Genomic DNA, 21325 nt, shown 5'->3' with positions numbered 1-21325 from the left:
GGTCTCTGCTGAGCGGAGCTGGTGGTGCGACATAATTAGTAGGTGGAGTGGCTTAGGAAAACATTCTTCTTGCCAATTTTATTTTTTAAAGATGGGAGGGAAACAAATGTCTCTGGTGTGGACCCCTTGGTATCCTGGCTTTGTTTTCAATCTGCTCAGAGCTCACACCACCCTTTGTAAATGAGTTCAAGAAATTATGTAAGCACGCTAGACATGTATGTGCTTAAAAAGTCCACTTTGGACAGCAGTAGCATATCCATGTTTCATAACAGTGAGATTTTCAAAGTTTTTTTTTTAAATAAAAATCTTAAAAGAAAAAAATAATGTGTTCATGTCTTTGCAGTCCTAGATCATTAAACATTTCCCAGGAATATTGTCTCAAGCAGAAATTCCCACATCTCTCTTTTCATGGGCATCTGCCCCCTCAGTCTTGGGGTTTCTACTTCTTCTTCGTTCACGTGCCAAGTGAGAGAATCTCCTCTACCCACAATCAAATGTAAAGGTTGTCGATGAATAAATCTGACAACAGGTGAAAGAAAGGCCACGTGGTCACTCTGATAGAGCCCTGAATTTAATGAGCCTTATGCTTCCTGAGGTCTTCATCTAAATAAGAAACACACTGAAAGCTACAGTCCTTTCTTTGAAACCTCAATGAAAACCAACACAAATCAAGAATGCTTAGCGTCCCCATGCAGGACTATCTTTCAGGAAGAAAAAACAAAACAAAACAAAAAACCTTGGTGATTTACACGAGAACCACCCCTGTGTCTGAAACTCCTGTGCCGTTTCTGTAAAAAATAAATAAATCTTACAAACCAGGAAGGATGTCCTGAGATAGGACACGGGTCCCTCCACCATCTCCAAATCAATTTCCAAATGTTTTCAGTTCTGGCTCCGAGCTGGAACATGTTTTGACATGACTCTTCCCCCCTTAATTTATAACCTTTGTGTATCTGCAAGGAAATTCAACCCTTATGTTACTGATTCCTTTACACTTAACTCATCAAGTGTTGCTCTCTAAGAGCCATTGGATGGTTAGAGGCTCAGAGCCCTTCTTTATGAGGCCTTTTAAACCTGTTCCCCCTTAGAAACACGAAGCCAAGTTTTTCCAGAAGTAAACAAACTCAGCCCACAAAAAATGTCCCTCACCGGCCTGGTGAACAGACCCGGAGTCCAAACCTGTCAGCACGGTTGACAAAATCGCTCCTAAGCTGCCTCTTTCAAGGATAAAACCTTGAGTTAAAAATTAGCATGCTAGGGTTTCCCTGGTGGCGCAATGGTTGAGAGTCCGCCTGCCGATGCAGGAGACACGGGTTCGCGGCCCGGTCCGCGAAAGTCCCACGTGCCGCGGAGCGGCTGGGCCCGTGAGCCATGGCCGCTGAGCCTGCGCGTCCGCAGCCTGTGCTCCGCAACGGGAGAGGCCACGACAGTGACAGGCCCGCGTACCGTAAATAAAAAAAAAGAAAAAAAAAAAAAAAGAAAAATCGGAATTTCTATTAACACCAAGCTCTCAAATCTTCAATGGCAACAATGGTCTGGAACTTAGCTGTAGGTTCGCTTTTAGACATAGATCCCATAGTCCCTATAACACTCCTTGTCTATTGTCTGATACTGTTTCACGCACTGTCTTCCTATAGCCCCTATAGATATTTTAATTTGCATCCCCTGATCTAGAAGAAAGTAGGTGATTATCCCACTTTTTTGCATCAAAAATATTATTTATTTTTTAAACTTTATTTTATTGAAGTATATTTGATTTACAATGTTGTGTTAATTGCTGGTGTACAGCACAGCGATTCCGATATATATATATATTTATATACATTCTTTTTTCAAATATTCTTTTCCATTATTGTTTATCACAGGATATTGAATATAGTTCCCTGTGCTATACAGTCGTACCTTGTTATTCCACTATTTTTTTTTTTTTTTTTTTTTTTTTGCGGTATGCGGGCCTCTCACTGCCGTGGCCTCTCCCGTTGCGGAGCACAGGCTCCGGACGCGCAGGCTCAGCGGCCATGGCTCACGGGCGCAGCCGCTCCGCGGCACGTGGGATCTTCCTGGACCCGGGCACGAACCCGGGTCCCCTGCATCGGCAGGCGGACTCTCAACCACTGCGCCACCAGGGAAGCCCTATTCCACTATTTTTTATTGCTCTGCAATCTCTCTCTCATCTTTCTCTCCATCCATCCATCTCTCATCTAACATTCTATCTATCTAGCTATCTAATCTATCTACTATATCTATCTATCTATCTGTCTATCACCTATCTACCTATCTATCTAATACATGTTTATTGACAAAAACTGAAATTGAGAAAGTATAAAGAAGAAGGTAAAGATTATCCATGAATTGCACCAAACATCCTTTGTAAACGTTTTATGCCTTTCCAGGTACATACACACATTTTCCAAAAACTGAAATGCTGCTACACAGAATGCATTATATAACCTGCTTTGTCAACTTATAACAGGGATAATATTCAAAATGTTTAACCACTGATATGGCAGAGATATGAACAAATCCGAAAACATGCCAAACGTAAACAGCCAGCGGGCTGTGCTGGTCCATCCTGGCTGACGTTAGCAGCCTTAGTAAAACGTGGTCGCCGTTTTCCCATGTTAATAACATGGTTCTACATAATTACTTCAATGACTACACAATTTTCAAAGAATTTACTGTAATTGAACAGTCAGCCTGCTGGTGTACATTTAGGCTGTTCCTGATTTTCAACACATTTCATAGAAGTAGAATTGCTGGGTCGGAAGATATATATATATTTTTTAAATGTTGGCTACATGTTGCATTTGCTCTCTAGAAAGGATGATCCATTTTATATTCCCACTAGCATGGTATGAGGAGCCCGTTTCTCCACACCCAAGCCAAATCTACGTATTAACAGCCTTTAAAAAAAGTACCAATCTGTTAGGCAAAAATCTTGTTTTTACACATGTATCCTGTGATTATCGTGAGTGAGGTTAAATATCTTTCCGCAGATTTATGGGTGAGTAGTATTTCTTGTAATTTGAATTGGTGATGCACAGACCCAGACAGGAAACTACAGTTTTTGCTTTTTTTGTAATGGAGGTTTTGCATCTTTAAATTTTTTATTTATTAACTTTTTGCCATACAGAATTTTAATATTTTTATGTAGCCAAATCATGACTTTTAAAAATAGTTTTGGCTATGATGTCATGCTAGGAAAACTGCTTCTTTTTTTTTTGTTTTCGGTACGCGGGCTTCTCACTGTTGTGGCCTCTCCCGTTGCGGAGCACAGGCTCCGGACGCACAGGCTCAGCGGCCATGGCTCACGGGCTGAGCCGCTCCGCGGCATGCGGGATCCTCGCGGACCGGGGCACGAACCCGCATCGACTCTCAACCACTGCGCCACGAGGGAAGCCCAGAAAACTGCTTCTTGATAAGTTTATAAAAGTATTCACCTGCCTTTCCTTTCTACTGAATGAAGATTTTAGAGAACTTTTTTCCCCCCTACTGGTAGTCTTATTTTTACATTTAAATCTTATAAATGTAAATGTTTTAACAATCCAAAATGTATTTTGATAAAAGGCATGAGGTAAAGGTTTAATATAAAAATATCCTCAAATCTAAAACAAGCCTCAACACTAGTGATTGAATAATCCATTCTTTCTTATTTGAAATAAAGTTCCAAATTCAGTTGCAATTCTTTCTGGTCACCATATTTTGTCCCATTAATTTGTCTGTTTTAATGCCTGTCCCATGCTGTTTTAGTTACTGTAGGTTTACAGTGCATTTCACTATCTAATAGATTTTGCCCTTGCTCATCACGTTTACAGTTTTTCCCCCCCTTGGGTATTTGTTCAAATACGATGGATTTCCTACCATTTTGTAGAGTTCCAAAAATTACAGCTTTTAAAATTGGAATTGCATTATATTTAGGAATTAATTTGGCAGATAATTGACATATTACCAGGTACATGGCATAATTTTTCCAATTATGCTTTTTAGTAAGATAGCAACATTTTTTTCAAAACGTTTGCATGTTGTTAAGTTTATTTCTAGGTAGTCTGCCTACACTTTTTTCAAAAATTTAAGTGTTGATTTACAATTTTGTGTTAGTTTCAGGTGTACAGCAAAGTGAAATATATATATATATTTTTTCAGATTCTTTTCCCTTATAGGTTCTTACAGAATATTGAGTATAGTTCCCTGTGCTATACAATAGGTCTTTGCTGGTTACCTATTTTATATATAGTACCTATGGTTTTTGTAGCTATTGTAAAGGTGGTCTTTTATTTTGTTTCTATTTTCAACTGGCTACTGATGGTATATAAGGAAGCTACTGATTTTTGTAGATCTGTTTTGTCTAAGTCTCCTTATCAATTCTCATCAATTCCACTTTTGGCTAATTCTCCTTTCAATCACTTTCCAATGATTTTACCTTGTCTCACCACTTCTTGCCTTACTGCATGGTCTAACACGGCCAGGGTAACATCGAATCATAGCTGACAGCCCTGTTCGGTTCCAGCTTTGATGAAAATGCGTCTAGTGCCCCATTATTATGTATAATATTTGCTGTGGGTGTCCAATGATCCCACTCTATCATATCCTTGTCAAACAATTCCTGGAGAATTGCATCCACTTGTGGGCATCTTCCTTAGCAAGGGCTCAGACCAAGGTAAGCACACTCAGAGGACAGTCAGCAAAGGGAGAACCAAGTTATTTGGCAGCAGTTTTAAGAATCAAAATAGATGCAGAGAGCACATAACACCCAACTTCAAAGACATAAGGTGCTTTCATATGGAAAATGCATCAGATGTGTTATAGGAGGGCCACTGTCATAAAAGTAGAACTAGTAGGAAATAGTCATAAGGAAGCAGATTTTGACTCAATATAAGACATGCCTTAAAACTGAGAGCTAGGGCTTCCCTCGTGGTGCAGTGGTTAAGAATCCGCCTGCCAATGCAGAGGACACGGGTTCGAGCCCTGGTCCGGGAAGTTCCCACATGCCGCGGAGCAACTAAGCCCGTGCGCCACAAGTACTGAGCCTGAGCTCTAGAGCCCGCGAGCCACAACTACTGAAGCCCGCACACCTGGAGCCCATGCTCTGCAACATGAGAAGCCACCGCAGTGAGAAGCCTGCACACCTCAACGAAGAGTAGCCCCCGCTAGCTGCAACTAGAGAGAGCCCGCGTGCAGCAACAAAGACCCAACGCAGGCAAAAATAAATTAATTTTTTTAAAAAAAAGTGTGGCACTGCCATTTAAAAAACAAAACAAAACTGAGAGCTAGTCCAAGATAGGACACCCAAGTGGTGGTTATTAGTAGATCATAGTAGGGTCAGGAAAGTCAGCAACGTCAGCCTCACCTGGGAGCTTATTACACGTGCAGAATCTTGGGTCCCACCCAGACCTATGGAATCAGGATCTGCATTTTAGTGAAAGCTCCAGGTGATTTGTATGCACATTAAGGTTTGGGAAGCACTGGACTATTTGGTTCTAACAGATATATTTTCCTGCAAGTCACAGAACACCAAACTTGCTGACATTCAGAGAATATAGGCAGTTAATTACCTTGAATAACAAGAAGCCTGGAAGTGCAGTAGCTCAATGAGTCATCACAAAGTTGGCTCTTGTTTTGCACCTACCGTCCTCGGAGTGTGGGCTTGAATATTGAGTTTATTGCCTCATGGTCACAAAATGATTGCAGTAGCTCCACATACGGCTTTCACACTCCACATTCTGTGAGGAAAACGACAGGCTTCCTCAACATCTGTCTTTTTATCATCTAGGAAAATCTTTCCTTGAATCTTCCCTGACTTCCACCTGCACATTCCCATTCTTCTATCCCACCAGGAGAACTTATCTTACATCTCACTTACTGGTCTGAGTGACATGCACACCCCTAATCCAGTGGGATTATTTTACCTGATTTAGTATTGATAATTTTGGTTCATCCCCTGGGACACGTGGGAAAATTTTGCCTTGGTAAGAATAAAACCTTTAGAAGGGAGAGGTGGGTTGAAAGTAAAAATGATACATCTAACTTTGTTTGATATTCTCCTGTTTTTTCTAATATCCTCTGTTTACCCAAGAGATGTGACCCAATACTCTGAGCATTGCTGCATATTGGGTTTTGCTGACTGAAAAAAGGGTTGCAATCATGACACCCATAAAAGAATGGCAAACTTTATAATTGGTTTTTTCTATCCTCCATATTGTTTTTGTTTGGTCCGCATCGACCTGTGTCACCATTATAGCAAAATCAGAAGTACAAACTCCTCACAAATCTCTCATGTTCTCTTTACGCCGTGTGTGGATTTTATTTTCTCAATTTTTAAAGAAAGTCCCTTTCAGAAACAACAACAACAACAACAATATTTCAGTTGGCCAAAACTATTTCTGAATTTAGTTCAAATTGAAGCCATCTGCTATGAGCCTGGAAGCCAATGAAACCTACATGATATTGACACAGCTTCAGGACTATGGCTTCAGATGAGCTGCAGGAAGAAAATCACCTTGCAAATGAAGTATCTTACTCAAAGCCAACAAAATCCAACTGTTTTATGAGAGGGGTGGCCCTGGAAGGTACACAGGGGCTGTTCTGCCCTGGGGTGAGAAGGGGAGAAGAGTGGCCCCAACCCCAGGGCTTGTCACTTCTGATCAAAGTCGGCACCTGCACCTCATAATCACCGGCTCCCACCTTTTAAAGCAGACACTGATTTATCATCTGTCAGGTTGATGACTTTGTAGTTCTGCCTAAACTATTGAAAACTCTGTTAGAATAGGTTTTTAAGGGTTTTGTTTTTGTTTTTGTTTTTTTGGTGCAAATAGTCCCTAAAATGCCACAAATTGTTCCCTTTGGGGACATCTGTTTTGAGACACCACCTGTCGTCAGAGACCCCCTGAGAACATCCTCTCCCACCATTACAGAACCCCTGAAGCCACCGACTGCAAAACTTCCTTTGGGTGGGATGGAGGTGGGTGTGTTCCAAGCATGGATTTTAATGAATCCCTTCCTATAAACCGAAGCCCCCTGAATGCCAGCCTGGTACCCCGCACCCCCCCCCCAAAAATGTCTTAAAATAACAAAGTGAAACTCAGTGACTTTGGAAAAGTCCGACTGGGCTGTGGCCATTGTGCAGGATCTAACAGCATCATCTTCATAGGGGTGGGACTGTTTAAGTCCCCAATTACAACCTCGGCAACTGAAACTTATTCTTTGCAGATTTCAAACGCATCTCCTTCCCTCCTCCCTCCAGCTTGGCCTTCACACTCTTAATAAAACATTAAAAAACACTCCACACTATGTTGCCAGAGTGTGTTCAGCGAGTTTCCCTGAAGTCTGGCCGTTTTTCTCCATCTCCACATTACAGCCATCTTATCCATTTGCGTACAGAGGCGTCGTCCGCGCGTGAGGTCTGATTTCCTGGGAAGTCGGCTATGATGTGAATGTGTTCAAAGAGAAAGACAGAGAATATTTTCCACCGCTGCAGAGGCACTGTGCCTGCCTTTTAAACTTGAAAGATCAGCGGGTATTCTGTGGAACCTGAACACGGGCATTGGAAAAAGTGTTTCTCTAAGAAAAACAAAACAAAAACTCATTCTCTTTAAAGATCATTACTTATTAGCGCGCCGGGTTGAACTTTCTGGGGGAGGGGAAATAAACAATAATAGTGTTTATTGAGATGAACTCAATGCCGACAATCTTCGAAGCACTTTACACATATGATTTTATTGAATCTCATATCTCCGGGACTGTGGTGAGGAATGGACAGATTAATGCATAGAGAGCTATTGAAACCACTGGGCACCTAGGGAGTGACAGCCCAGGGAGGGGGTCCACGATCACCTCCATTTTATGGATTAAAGTTGCAGCAGCCTTGCCCAGGGTAAAGCAACTTCCCAAGGGGCTGCGTCAGACTGGACACCAGGGCATAGTTGGAGCCAGATACTGTTCAATCCTAAACTGTGTTATAGCGCCACATCCTTTAAGTGTAAGATGCCAGTTTGCACTCCGATCTGTTATTCCTTTCTGCGTTTCTCTCTCTCTCTTCTAAAAAATCATATGGTCAATAGCATCATATCTATTGTCTCGATAATACTTCTTGATTTTTGTTTTCTGGTTTTCGGTCTTGGAGCAGCTCAGTAGGTGCGAGGATTAAAGAATGCCAGCCTGTGGGGCTCACGTTCATTTTGCTCGGGTGGCCCAAGGGTTAAAGAGAAAGAGGCAGTGCCCCAGGCACGGGCGGGTAAGAGAGGAGGGGTCTCAGGCCTTCAGCCCCCTAACTCCCCCTTATCTCTATCTGGATCACATATGCTGACTCTGGATGAGACCATTTCCATCATCTCCTACGATCCTTTTACTATAAAAATGAATTGGAGCCTGAGGGGTTAAGTCAAGGCTTGACTGCACTCTGTCCTCCTCCCTCCTCTGTCCCTGGAGAGACCCCCACCCCCCTGACTATTCTCCCCTGCAGCCCTGACCATCTCTGGACACCCACCTGTGTGACGCCCCCATCACAGCCTTGTCCACATGGAGGTATCAGATACGCTCCAAGAGTCTACACCGCATTCATCTTTCCTCCTTCATCACACGCCTCGCTCCACTCTCTTCTGTTTATCTCCTCCTGTCCCGGGGACATTCACGCTGGTCCCCTGACCACCCATGTCAGAAACACGGTCCTCCCTGACCATCCACTTCCTCTTGCTCCTTCTCTGCGTAAAGCGAAGCCCTGCTGCTTCTCCCTTCTAAGTGCCTCTCGATCTACCCTCTCCTCATCCCCACTGCTATGTCCTCAGCTCACTTTCAGGACTAGTGCAGAGAGGCGGCTTGTCACACCCCCTGCTTTTCCATCCTCCCATGCTGGCGAAGGGAGCTTTGTACTTTGCCAACGTGATCCTGGGCCTCTTTTGCCTGCAGCAAAGGCACGGAGGGCTGCTGTGAAGACGAAATGATTTGATCCACGTCAAGTCCTCAGAACCACCGAGAGAGGCAGGAGGGCCTAGTGGTCAGAGGGGCAGGTTTGGAGGCACAAAGCCAGGGTTCCCATTCTGGGCTCCCTGCCTGCTACCCTGTGGCCTTGGGCAAGTGACTTGACTTCTCTGTGCTCTAATTTCCTCATCTATAATACGGGGATAAGAACAGCTCTACCAAAATTTGCTAGAGAATTGAATGAATGCACGTAAAGTGCTTCGCGTAGTAGCTGGTACAAAGTGCTAAGCTAAAAAAAAAAAAAAGGGCTAAGCTATCATTCATTCATTGAACAATTACGTACAGAACTGGAACTGCGATCTATTATCATACTACCAGGTTCCTGTTTCGGCTCTGATTACTTGCTGTATGACGCTGGGAGTTTACGTAACCTCTCTGTGCCTCAGGGTCTTCATAGATAAAGTGGGGCTGATAAGAGTACCTACCTGAAAGGATTGTCCTGACAATTAAATGACACAACACTGTCAAGCACTCAGCACACAGGAAGTGTTCTGAAAGGTCTGCTACACTATGACTATCATTGCTACTGTTGTAGTTATTATTACGACTCTGAGGTGCCGGGCATAGTCTAGGTCCTCATGCAGTTTTCTATTCCCTGTGTATAACTCAACCATCAACACGTAGCTTCAATTTCACCCTGCAGTGAAATTATACGCGTGGAGTCTTTTGCCTTCTGTGAATTTCGAGCCACCCCTGGGATGCGTCCCTGACTCAGAATATCAGTACATATAAGATGCGTCGCGCCCAAGCGCCCGTTATAGCTACGCAGGTTTCCTCTACCAGGCTGTGACCTTCTTGAAGCCAAAGCCTGCTTCTCTGTTTCCCGGGCCCTGGCATATATACTGGGTGGTGGATACCTGTGTGTGGATAACGGAATGAATCAAAGAATGAACGGACAGCTGTGGCCAGCAGCGTGACCTTGGCCCATCACCTTCTTTGAGCTTCTTCTTAGCAGGACCTCACCCCTCCGATCTGTCACCCAAGGCAGGTTTCCATTTTCCTGGAGCTAAAGGCCGCACGCAGCCTTTGGTGCGGGGAGGTCTCCAAACGAAGGAAGTCAACAGTCCTTTTGGAAATCCTGCACATTCTAAACCAGGGCTCCGTGGCCTGTGAGGAACCGGGCCACACAGCAGGAGGTGAGCGGCTCCCCGTCACTCACACGCATGACCGCCTGAAGCGTGCCCCCGCCCCTTACCCCGTGCGTGGAAAATTGTCTTCCACAAAACCGGTCCCTGGTGCCAATAAGGTTGGGGACCGCTGTTCCAAACAACAGCAAAGGCTCTCATGGATGCCCTGATTTCCCTTGGAACCACCGTCAAAAGCCTACGTACCTGAACACGTGCAGACCCGAAACCGCCAATTAGTCTAATGATTTCAGAACTGAGTATTTTAAGCTCATTCCCAGCTTGGACTCTCACCGCAGTGCTCTGACAGTTACCTTCCTCGACTTCTCCAAGCTCCCCAAATGTCCTTTTTATTTTTCCTAGGAGTCACAGAAAGGGTACGTGACATACATACACACGTACGTAAATATCTTTAGTCTTTTCGGGAGCTAGATGGGAACAATCGACAAATAGGTTTCTATTTGTGGGCATTTTTGTTTTAAACGTTTTTTTCTTTTTTAATGCACTGAAGGCTATTCTGGATTTAACCTTAAATTACCTGACCTACCTAGTTGCTGTTTCTCAAATCATCCAAGGTCCCTGCTCCTGTATATGCTACAGCAAACCCCCCTCCGAGCCCCCCTAAAAAAAAAAAAAGATTGATACCATTGTTCAATTCTAGTGTCATTGATGCAAGGGTGGCCTGGGTCCTCAGGCTTAATTCCTAAACACCATCTGCAGGAAACAGGCTGCCCTGTCCTTCAGGCTTCTGTCCAACCTTAATAAGTGTTTAATCAATGCTCAAAATGCTTAAGAGCTCTTTGTTCAACCTGGACCTTGGCATCAGGATGACCCACAGATGGCTGGGCTTGTGCTATCAGATCCCCAGGGCAGTTGGTCTGAACGGTGCCCCTTGGGTTAGAACTTGAGTTCAGCGGTGCCTCTGACAAGAGTAACCCAGGCCCACTTCAGGTCTACAGCTACACAACTCAGACAGCAAACACGGGAGGAGAAGCGAGTACGAGGGTGTGCAAAGCTGACGAACTTCTCCTTGATGACTCAGCACTCTTAGCAGATAGTTTATCCTGTCCAGATCTACAGTCTGTTTTGTAAACGCGTCCAGGAGTTGCTGTAAAGCCAGCATCCTTTGGACGGCTGTATACCATTCTATCTCAGTACAATTTGACCCCAGCAGGTCAACTGAGCCCTACTCTGATTTAATTCTCCTAATTGGCTGGATCCATTCTCCGGACCCTAGTGCAGGGGCACGAGTGTATCCACGCTTGGTACCCAAGCTGCTCCTTAATGAACTGTGCTACAACCGGACCCTTGCATCCTGCCACTCAAGAGACAACTTCCAACCACAGCCGCTTCCTGCATGGAGGAAGCCTGAAATTAAATCATCCTGTGCCCACTTTGGAATCCGTCCATTTGCCATTTCACATAGATAACCAATGACCTCTAGAGAGAGATGCACACGCAGGATTTGCTTGAAAAGCAAACAGAAGGAGAAAGTCTTCTCTGTTCTCTCCACGCACTGAGAAGGGTCACCTAACAACGCACAAGGGAGCAGCGCCAAACTAAAGAACATCTTTTATTTTTAATAAAATAGTGAAGCATGAAAAATATCATATATTACAGATAGACACCAGCAGGACCACTCTTTCCTGGCGTTTCCTGGTGAGGAGAATAAACTCCAAGGTTGGTAGATGGCTTCCCGCGTCTATTCATGGAGACCATTTGTTTAACAATAGAAAGAGTCAATGAGCCCTTTGGGCACTTTTGAAGGATCCTTCCCCCCTCTCCACCCACCCTTCCGCAAATCAGTCCAAACGTGTGTCACATTGGCTTGGTTTCCATTAAAAAGCCACGAACTGTAAAACTAAAGGGGTTCTGAGGGCTGGGCCTCTTAGTTCTTTTGTTAGGAGATTTCTTTTGTTGTCTTTATGTACAGCAAAATACTTGTTTCTCTTTTGATTTTCACGTAAAGAGAAAAAAAAATGTATTGCACATCGTTGGCATTGACCAATATGAGGTTTGGTGGAAGTTTCTATGTCGGAGAAAGACCATTTGTGGAGGCAGGAGTCTCTTTTAAGTGACTCCAAATCCACTGGAGGGTACTGAGTTGTCAGGCTTTCTCTTTCTTCCTGTTGGCACAGAAGTTGCTGTCTACACGCAGCCTTCCTGAGGGTGGCCCTGGGCTCCCCTGCCGGACAGTGACTCTCTCTCTTTCTCCCTTTTTGAAACTCAGCAGAGGCTCTTTAATTTGCAAAGAAGTTATCTCTTCTCTGATTTGTAAATGGATAGCAAAGCCAACTCAAACACACAGATGTATATTTATGGAAGGTTCTAAACAAAAGTTTTCTTCTGGGGGCCTGAATCAACTATGTTACCACAAATTAGTTACACAAGAGGCTACTTAACTGGGAGGGTTCTCCTTCACTGAAAACAAAAACAAAACAAACCCCTTTAAGTACATTTTGACTTTCAGTGTTATCACAGCATCCTGAATTTCAGGGTAAAAGCTTTTTATTTTTTTCCTTTTACTTTTATTTAAAAAGAAAAAAAGAAAAAACAGAACAAAACAAGCAAGCAACCAACCGACGGAGAAAAGCACCATGTTTGGCTCTGACTCTGCCACTGCATCCTCCCTGGGAAAGTTTTCCGCGCCGGCCTTCCCTCCATTCACACGCAGGTGGGAGGCTGGGCAGGGATTTCATATTTCCCGAGATGGGTTTTTGGGGGATGCTGGGCTTTTTTGTAAATTCCACTGCTGGTGATCACGCTGGCCGGTTTTCTTCGGCTCTTTTTCTTGAACCTGCGGCTGCAAACGTTCTGCCAGGACTGCAGAGTCTTGGATGTCCAGACCCACATGCCACTGGTGATGCCCACCACCAACAGCATGAAAATCTTCACCATGAAGATCTCCACCGCGGGGATGGAGGCGGCCATCAGACAGTCCAGGTTTTTAGTCTGGTTGTTCATTTTGCACTTGTGCTGCGTGGCCAGGATTTTCCAATACTCCACGTTGAGGCGTTCGTAAAAGTAACAGGCAATCACACAGGTGGCCGGCACCGTGTAGAGCACGGAGAAGACCCCTATCCTCACCATGAGCTTTTCCAGTTTGTCCGTGTTCTCCCCACCCGTTTTCATCACCCTCCGGATGTGGAAAAGGGCCACGAAGCCCGAGAGGATAAAGGAAGTGCCGATGATGAGGTAACAGGCCAGCGGGATGAGGACGAAGCCGGTGAGGGCGTTGACGTCCATGCTCCCCACGTAGCAGACGCCGGTCAGCTCGTCCCCCGCAACCCTGCGCATGACCAGGATTAGGATGGTCTTCACGGCCGGGATGGCCCAGGCGGCCAGGTGGAAGTAGCTGCTGTTGGCCTCGATGGCCTCGTGGCCCCACTTCTTGCCCGCAGCCAGAAACCAGGTGAGCGTGAGAATCACCCACCACAGGGAACTGGCCATGCCGAAGTAGTAGAGGACCAGGAAGACCAGGGTGCAGCCCGTGCTCTCAAGCCCCTCCTGGATGACGTACAGCTGCCCGCTGTCCCGGTCGCAGGCGACGCTCTCGGCGCCCGCGAAGAGGCGGATGATGTAGCCCACCGAGTAGACGCAGTAGCACATGGAGAGGAAGATGATGGGGCGCTCGGGGTACCTGAAGCGCGCCGGGTCGATGAGGAAGGTGAGCACGGTGAAGGCGCTGGAGAAGAAGCAGAGCACGGACCAGACGGCCAGCCAGACCACGGCGAAGTGCTTGTCGTCGCGGCTCCAGTAGACGTCCACGCCCGGCGTGCAGAGCGGCGCGCACGACGCGCTCTTCTCCACGTGGCGGAACTTGCCCGGGTTGTCGCAGCCGACGCGCCCGGGTCCCCCGTCCTTCAGCTGGTTCTCCTGCGCGCTGTGCGGCCGCTGCGGCCGGAAGAGCGGCGGGAACATGCCCGAGCCCCGCGCGGGCTCGTCCGAGCCGTTGTTGGGCGCCTCCATGCACAGGTAATTGGGGTCGTTCTTGTTGGGGAGTTTGCTGCAGTCCAGCGAGTCGGGCCACTTGAAGTTGAACTGCTCCATGATCGGGGAGCACTTGAGCCGGGCCTGCTCGCACATGACCCGGCAGGCGGGGATGGGGGTGGAGACTTGCTCGGTGCACATGGGCGCGTACAGGGAGCACAGGAAGAAGCGGAGGTGGCCGTGGCAGCCGTACTCCACCAGCGGCGCGAACTCGTGCAGCTGGATGGCGGCCTCGCGCTGGTTCTCGTGGCCCATCAGGTTGGGCATGCGGGTCATGTTGTAGCCAATGTCCTTGCACATCGGGATCTCGATGGGCTGGCACCTGCCGTCGCCCGGACGCTCCATGTCCATGGAGCTGATGGCGGCGCACGAGCCCATCACCTGAAGCACCAGCCACAGGCGGGGGCCCGGGCGCTGCATGGTGGTGTCGGAGGTGTCCCCGCGGGGAGGTCGGCCGCCCTCAGAGCCGCCGCTCCGGGGCTCGGGCTGCCGGCTCCGGCTCCTCGTCCCCGCTCGGGCCCCCGCCCATGCCCGCCCAGCTCAGCCCGAGCGATGCGCACGGAGCGCCCCCGGCCCCGCTCTCCGCGCGCCGCCTCCGCCGAGGTGACGAGCAAAGTTTGCGAACAATACCGGGAAGCGACAGGACCCCCGGAGCTCTCGGCGCGCGGGCCGCCGCCGCCGCCGCCAACTTTGGCCTCTCGTGGGAGCGCGCGGAGAGGGCGGGCGGCGCGGGCGCACGGGGGCCGGCGGCTGGCGGCGGCTCCGCCCTCCCCGCGCCGGCCTCTGCCCGGCCCGGCCCGCAGCCTTTCGGAGATCTGGTCCCGGCCGGAGCCGCCGAGCGAAAAGGCAAAGGGGGAAACAGCCGAGCGGTGACAGGCCCCGCCCCCGGGCCGCGCGCCCCGCCCCGCCCCGCCGCTGCTTTGCATGAGAAAGCGCAGCTCCGGGCCGCCCGCTCGCCGCCGCCCCCGCCCCCCGGCCCCCGGCCCCCGGCCCCGCGCCGCCGCCCTCCCGTGCGTCCCTCCTGCCGCTCCTTCGCCCTCTGCGCCGGCCTCCAACTTGGCCTCGCGCCGCCTCCCCGCCTGCGCCCCCTTTCCCGAGGAGCCCCCGGCCTCGTCCCCCGCAGCCCAAGGACGCCGGGGTGACTGGGAGTTCGGAGCCTGGCCGGAGGAGGGGCGGGCTGGTCCGCGGCCGAGGCTGGGGGCGCGTCGCCCCTGGTTTTTATGGTGGGTCCCGGGCGGAGGGCGCTTTCAAAGCGAGGTGGGATTTGCGTTTTATGGCCTCGGCCATAAAGTGGCCCCTTAGCTTGTAAACCTGCTCGCATCTTCCCGAGGCTGCGGAGTTACCAGGCCTGCGTCGGGTCTCCGGCTCCGGGGAGGGGTCTCTTTGAAATTTCAAAGAGTAGAGCTAAGGGCCGGGGGGGAAGGGCTCTGGGAATCCAGATTTTAGGACCGCTCCTCCGCGGTTTCCGCGGAGAAGGCGGGGAGGGGGAGGAGGAGGGGGAGGGGCGGGCAGCTTCCTGGGGCTCTTTAGGTCCCACCCACCCCCCGCCTCGGGCCGCGGGGGGCTTGGCGTGTAGCAGAGGGACCCGCGCCCCCGACAGCGCCGCGGAGTTGAGGGGCCTCGCGCCAGGCAGGGCTGCTGATTTCTTCTAGGCGGCTGGGTTTATTTATTATAGGAAGTCATTCGCTCGTCGGGTATTTATATTATTTGGCCAGTGATTTGCCCGACTGCTCCCTCCTGGGCTGCAGACCCGCGGGATGCTGCGGCGTTGAGGGTGGGAGGTGGGCGGGCGCTGAGTCAGCTCGCTCCGAGGGTCCCCAACTCCCCGGGCAAGGGGAGGCGCCCGTGCCTCTCAGTTCTCTTAAAAGGTGCGGAGGGAGCGCCCTGGCCCAGTGCCCTTAGATCACCCCCCTCGGATGGGGGGCGCCAATTGGGGACGAAGTCACTTCGGCCACGCACGCCCACGCCCCACCTCCAGAGAACTTGCCCGTCGCGTCACCTGGCTGCCCGTATTAACCCTTCAGTAAACAGGACCCCTAGGGGGTGGCCGGGCCTCTCTCCTCTTAGCCGCTCTCGAGATCAAGATCTCTTAAAGTTTTCCGGAAACTCCCAGGATCACGCATAGCGGGGGCAGTTGGAGGACTTTCCCGGGTGGGAGGAGAGGTCAGAGGAGCGGGCCCTGCGGACCGGGGCCTCCTTTGTCCTCCTGCCTTTCTGGGGTTAGCCCTCTGCAGGGGTGTACCGTGTGTCCAGACATCCCTGAGAGTCGGTGCGGGGGGCCCCCGGTCTTGCCGCCCCCCCGCCTCCCCCCCACCCCCGGGGCTTTGCAGGAGCGGCGGGCGCTGCGGGTCCCTGGCTATTTCTAGGAAGCGCCGAAGAAGGAAACACTACTGCTAGGAAGCTTCTTGGCGGCGGGGGCAGAAGTGGGGCACTTCCTCTGAGAAGGCTTTTTAGAGTATTGGCTTTTATTTGAAACAAGTCTCAGGATTTTACATCTAGTAAACTTGGGAGAACTCACATATCCACCTTCCTTCCTTCCTTCCTTCCTTCCCTCCTTCCTTCTTTCCATCCATCCATCCATCCAGCAAACACTGAGACGAATGAGGCTGGGAGTTGCACCGGGCACTGAATCAGTGTCCCTGGATCTCAGTGTGAGGTGTTGGAAGAGGTTCGGGTGAGGAAGAGAGTGGAGAAAAAGGTGGCCGAGGTGAACGCTAAGGCAGCCAGAACAACCGCCTTCAACTGGATTGTTTGCCGAGATGCTTTTTCCAAGGCTGCCAGTTTTCTTATGATAGTTTGTTTGTTTGGGGATGGGCGTTTTTTTGTGCGTGTGTATATATTTTTTGAGTCTAGTGAGCTGTTTTCCAAACCTTTCCATTAAAAAAGATTCAGTGGACATCTCTTGGCTTTTCTAGAATTTTCCTTGCCAAGATCCTTCCTTGGACATCATTTTCCTTCTTTTCCTTTTCCTTTCCTTCCCTCAGAAGCTCTGAAAATATAAATGTGAGAGAGTCAGGGGCAGTGCCAAACACCGGGAGTGGGGTGTTAGCTATTTGAGAAGGTGCCTCCTAATTGATCTTTTCTGTGCTGTTTTAATTCGGCCATGTTCAGACCCATTATTTTCACTACAACCACTTCAGATTGCTTTCTTCTCTCGTTTTTTTTAGAAAAAATGTCTGCAGAAGTGCTTCGCTCTGCCCAGCTGAGATGGAAACCAACAAATAGACATTATGATAGAAAAATGAGGCTCTGAGAAATCACCAACTGCAAGATAACTCTGTAACTAATAAATGAAAAGGGTCTTTTGATGGCTCCGGCTGAAAAGATATTTTATTTTATTTTATTTTCCTGTGTGTGGGATTTGAGATGTGTGATTCTAAGAAGCAGCGGGTTCCCTGCTGCTTAGCCCGGGCTGGCAACTGGCCCCCCTCTGGCAAATGTTATGGAGAATTGGGAGGAATTTTATGGCTGTCTCTCCCCTCAGCTCTTTTTTCTTTTGTCTTCTTTGAAGAATGACTTTAGACATTTTATTTACATATTTAACCACGGATGAAAGAGGGAAAAGAAAGCATTTGGGGCTGTCGTGGGAATAGCGATATGTTTAAATTAATGGAAATCTTATTAGGCCTCTAAAATTTTGAGCAAAGGTTTTTAATGAAACTTTATAATTAAACATGATTTCAAATAACATGCAGGGACAAGGAATATATATATATATATATTTGTATATATATATGTTTCACCCCAACTGCCTAAAAATATATATATGGGAGAGACACTCTTAAACATTAACTACCTTCAAGTTCTTGCAAATGTTTGCCCAGAAAAGTATAAGGTTTTTGAATGGGAATATGATTTCAGGAGTCAGGCAATATTTTGATGGAAAACTAAATATTTTGGGATGGAAGGGAATTGAGAGAGAGGCAGAGTTTCATCTCGTTCTAGCGAGGTCCGAAGTAGAAAACACTTTGACACAGATATTGCTAAAAATCAAAGTTGTATCGCCTCTTACGGTGTTATGGTCAGTGGAAATTATAAGCACTGTGTGAGATCTTTCTGAAATGAGATTTGAGAAAACTCACAGTAATCTCTTTCAGATAAAAAGTACTAGCTCTTTCAGCAATAGAAAGAAATTGAACCATAGACTTAGCACGTTACAAGCTAATTGCGAGAGTGAACTTGTAGCATATCAGCAGAGTTTAGGAAAGGAAAAGGGTGTTAATAAAGTTGAAGGTAGAAAGTGGTTCAGGTTATCTGTGTTTTCCAGGAACAGTTGCTGGGAGCATCTCTCTTGGCACATTGATGTTTGATGATCCCATGAAGTGAGCGTGGTGTTACTTCTTTTATCTCCTACTATCATCAATATTTGTATTTCATCAGCGCGGTTCCGATTCTCCTTTCAAGTAAGAACGAGATGCTCATAATTGCCCGACATGCAGAGCGATCTCTGATACCAAAAGGCGCCATTTTCCCTGACCTCCTCTTGGGTTACGTTTCTGCAGACACTTATTATCAGATTTAAAAAAAAAAAAAAAAAAAGGCGTGGAGAATTCTGCTTTCTAACCAAGCAAGCGTGCCCTTTCCCCCCACCCCTACCGCCCCACACTTTTCTCCAAGGAAAATACCTTTGGTCATCTGAAGGGATGCTTTACTAAACACACAGCGTGCGCCACCCGAGAAGCCAGGCGAGCTGCAGCAGATTCAGCGGGCACAGAAGTTTCAATTCCACCTAAAAACACTCGTCGGAAGAGGTTGAGATGGGGGTGGGGCGATGAGAAACAAACAGCAAAGCGTCCACATCATAAAACGGATGACTGGAGGGCACTCTGTCTCCCCAGCACAATTTAGACAGCGATTTTAAGGCCACTTCCCTTGAAACGTGGTTTGAAATATTACCAAAGGTTCCACGGGGTGCATTAGTGTGAATTGCAAATCAGAGCATGTCTCTAATCCCCCTTTCAAGGCCCGGCTTTGGATCACTGGCGTCTACGCGGCTCCCCACTGCTTCTGGCGCTGGAGCGACCATTCAAGGGGACAGCTTTCCCCTCTATTCCCACACTCCAAAAACAACACCGCAGACAGACACCCTCCAACTAAATTAGATTAAACTCCTTCTCCTCCACATGGCATTAGCCTTTTCACTGCCCAAGATTCATTATCCGGCGCCTCCTAATTTAAAGATACAGTATTTCTTTTTCATCTCAACAGAGACGGGCGAGAGCGACACACACGCTGAAAAAGGGGACAAAGCCGGCCTTCGATGTAAGTGCTTCCAGATTACAAGGACATTATCTGTTTAAAATATAGGAAGGCTTAGCACACGTCTGCTCTAAAATACAAACAAATTGACCCTTCACCTCTGACAGAACCGGCCCCATCAAAGTACTTAAACCTGTAATTCTGTACGGAGCTGCTCCGGGGGGTGGGAGGAGAATTCTATGGGAAGAAAAATCAGAATTCCAGAAAAATGAAACAAAAGGGCATCCTTGTGTGTATGCGTACGTGTGTGTGTTGCAGGGATGGGGTGTGTGTGTTTTGTTTTGTTTTGCATTTATATTCCAAACAGCTTTAAGAAACGGCCTTTTGGAAATGAACACACATGATGGGAGCTCAGACTTCAGTTTTGGATGGGATTGCTTTGCTTCTGCCCCGCCCCCTCCTCCCCCCCTTGGCTGTTGGGTGTATATTGATTTAATTACTCACCTTCCCATCTGTTTCCTTTCTGCTTTGCGCCTCCACCCTGGGACCCTTTTTCATTGCCTGTCCTGAGATGGGATGCTAAGAAAGAGGCCAGTACCACCCTCTCCAGAGGCCGCTGCCCCTGCACAGGTGAGGGGGGCGGATTAGATGGGGAGACCTTCCCTTCAGGGACAGAGCGGATACACCCACAAGCCTGGTCCTGCCTTAAGAAGAAAGGGAAAAGAACCAACCTCCCAGTTTTGCCCTGATGAGTCTGAAACCACTTTGCCAAAACCAGGGGCAGCTCTAACCCGTGGTGGTGACTATGTAGGATCTGGGTCTTAATCCCCTGCCCCATGTTCTAGCCTCATGACCTAGGGAGAGTTCCTTCCTGTCTCCATGCCTCAGTTTTCTCATCTGAAAAATGGGCAGCAGTGGGGTTCCAACCTCACAGGGCATGGGGAGGATTGTGCTGTGATACACGCGGAGCACTTAGAGCAATGCTAACAAGTGCAGGGTTCACCGCAGCTGTCATGATGGTTGCAATGCAGTGTCCGTGGAAGCTGAGAGCACCATCAAGGATGCAACAGGGCGTGACATTAGTGAGCAGGGGGTTTGGGCAATGACAATGTTAGGCCTGAAATAATATAAGCCAATAATCATGTACGTCAATAATTAAAGTGCTAACCAGAGTAAACGTTGATTGAGCATTTGACCCATGCCAGGCACTGTTCTAAGCCTTTCACGTGACCCCATGAAGCAGGTCCAGGGGAGATTCCCACTTCCCAGTGAGGAACTGAAGTTCGGGAGTCTGAGTAACTTGCCAAGACCACACGGCTGGTGGGGCAGAGTCAGGATTCAAAACCGGGCAGTGGGCTCCGAGCTCCCTCCACTGCCCTGCCTGCCCCTGGGTAGGAGGTGTGCAGGAACTCAGTGCCGACTCTCAGAAAGGGCCCCTGTTTTGGTATCATGTCAGCAGCCCGTAGAAGGACAAAGCCCTGGTTTATGGCTTTTTTTTCCTTTCCTCCTGGACTGGGAGGCATCTGCCACTCTCTGATCATTTTGATGTTCTGCTTTCTTGTGTTTGAAGGGATTCTTTAGGGTCACAAATGGTGAGGAAAAGGTAGAGGAAACACCACGTGTGAGTTTCCTGTGTTGGTTTACCCCTGGCCTCAGCTGTGTGATCTCAGGCAAGTTACTTAACCTCTCTGAACTTTGTTATAAAATGAGGATAATACCAACACCTCCTTTATAAGGTCTGGGGTAGGATTAAGTGAGACAGCTCAAAGTGCTTCGAACTGTGTCTGGCACTGGGATTAACCAGTGTATAAACTCTGGTCAGTCGCCTTTTGACTTCTCTTTGTTAATTTCTTCATTTATCGTCATTGGTTAGAAGGCAAGACAGTCTGCCGATAGCATCATTTACGAGTCTTTTTCTTTCCAGTCCAACTGCTACACTTATAGCTTCCCTCTTCTTCCTTGAATTTAACCAGGAATAAGCAGCTGACAAGTTGGAAGCAAAGATGGGGGTGGGCCTCGCAGCACAGCTGCGGAGTCCC

At 48.2% G+C, this 21325-nt stretch overlaps 1 protein-coding gene and 1 long non-coding RNA gene across 2 annotated transcripts; one reads left to right on the top strand and one right to left on the bottom strand.

Moving 5' to 3' along the window:
- Positions 1-11898: 11898 nt before the first annotated feature.
- FZD10 (frizzled class receptor 10) lies at positions 11899-14570 on the bottom strand. The gene has a single exon (XM_030859957.2). It carries the CDS (start codon positions 14505-14507, stop codon positions 12762-12764), a length of 1746 nt encoding a protein of 581 aa, XP_030715817.1. The 5' UTR covers positions 14508-14570; the 3' UTR covers positions 11899-12761.
- Positions 14571-15076: 506 nt separating this feature from the next.
- On the top strand, positions 15077-17397 carry LOC115855165 (uncharacterized). Its single transcript, XR_004040300.2, has 2 exons — positions 15077-15310; positions 17255-17397. It is a non-coding gene; the product is annotated as an uncharacterized lncRNA (long non-coding RNA).
- The last annotated feature ends 3928 nt before the right edge of the window (positions 17398-21325 follow it).

The sequence above is a fragment of the Globicephala melas genome, chromosome 13 (assembly GCF_963455315.2).
Source record: "Globicephala melas chromosome 13, mGloMel1.2, whole genome shotgun sequence".
Lineage (NCBI taxonomy): Eukaryota > Metazoa > Chordata > Mammalia > Artiodactyla > Delphinidae > Globicephala > Globicephala melas.
Note: the sequence above shows the minus strand (reverse complement) of the source record. Positions and strands in the feature narration are given on the sequence as shown.

What these genes read in the sequence shown, in the direction of transcription:
- FZD10 (XM_030859957.2), bottom strand. Translation starts at nt 14,507, where the DNA reads ATGCAGCGCCCGGGCCCCCGCCTGTGGCTGGTGCTTCAGGTGATGGGC.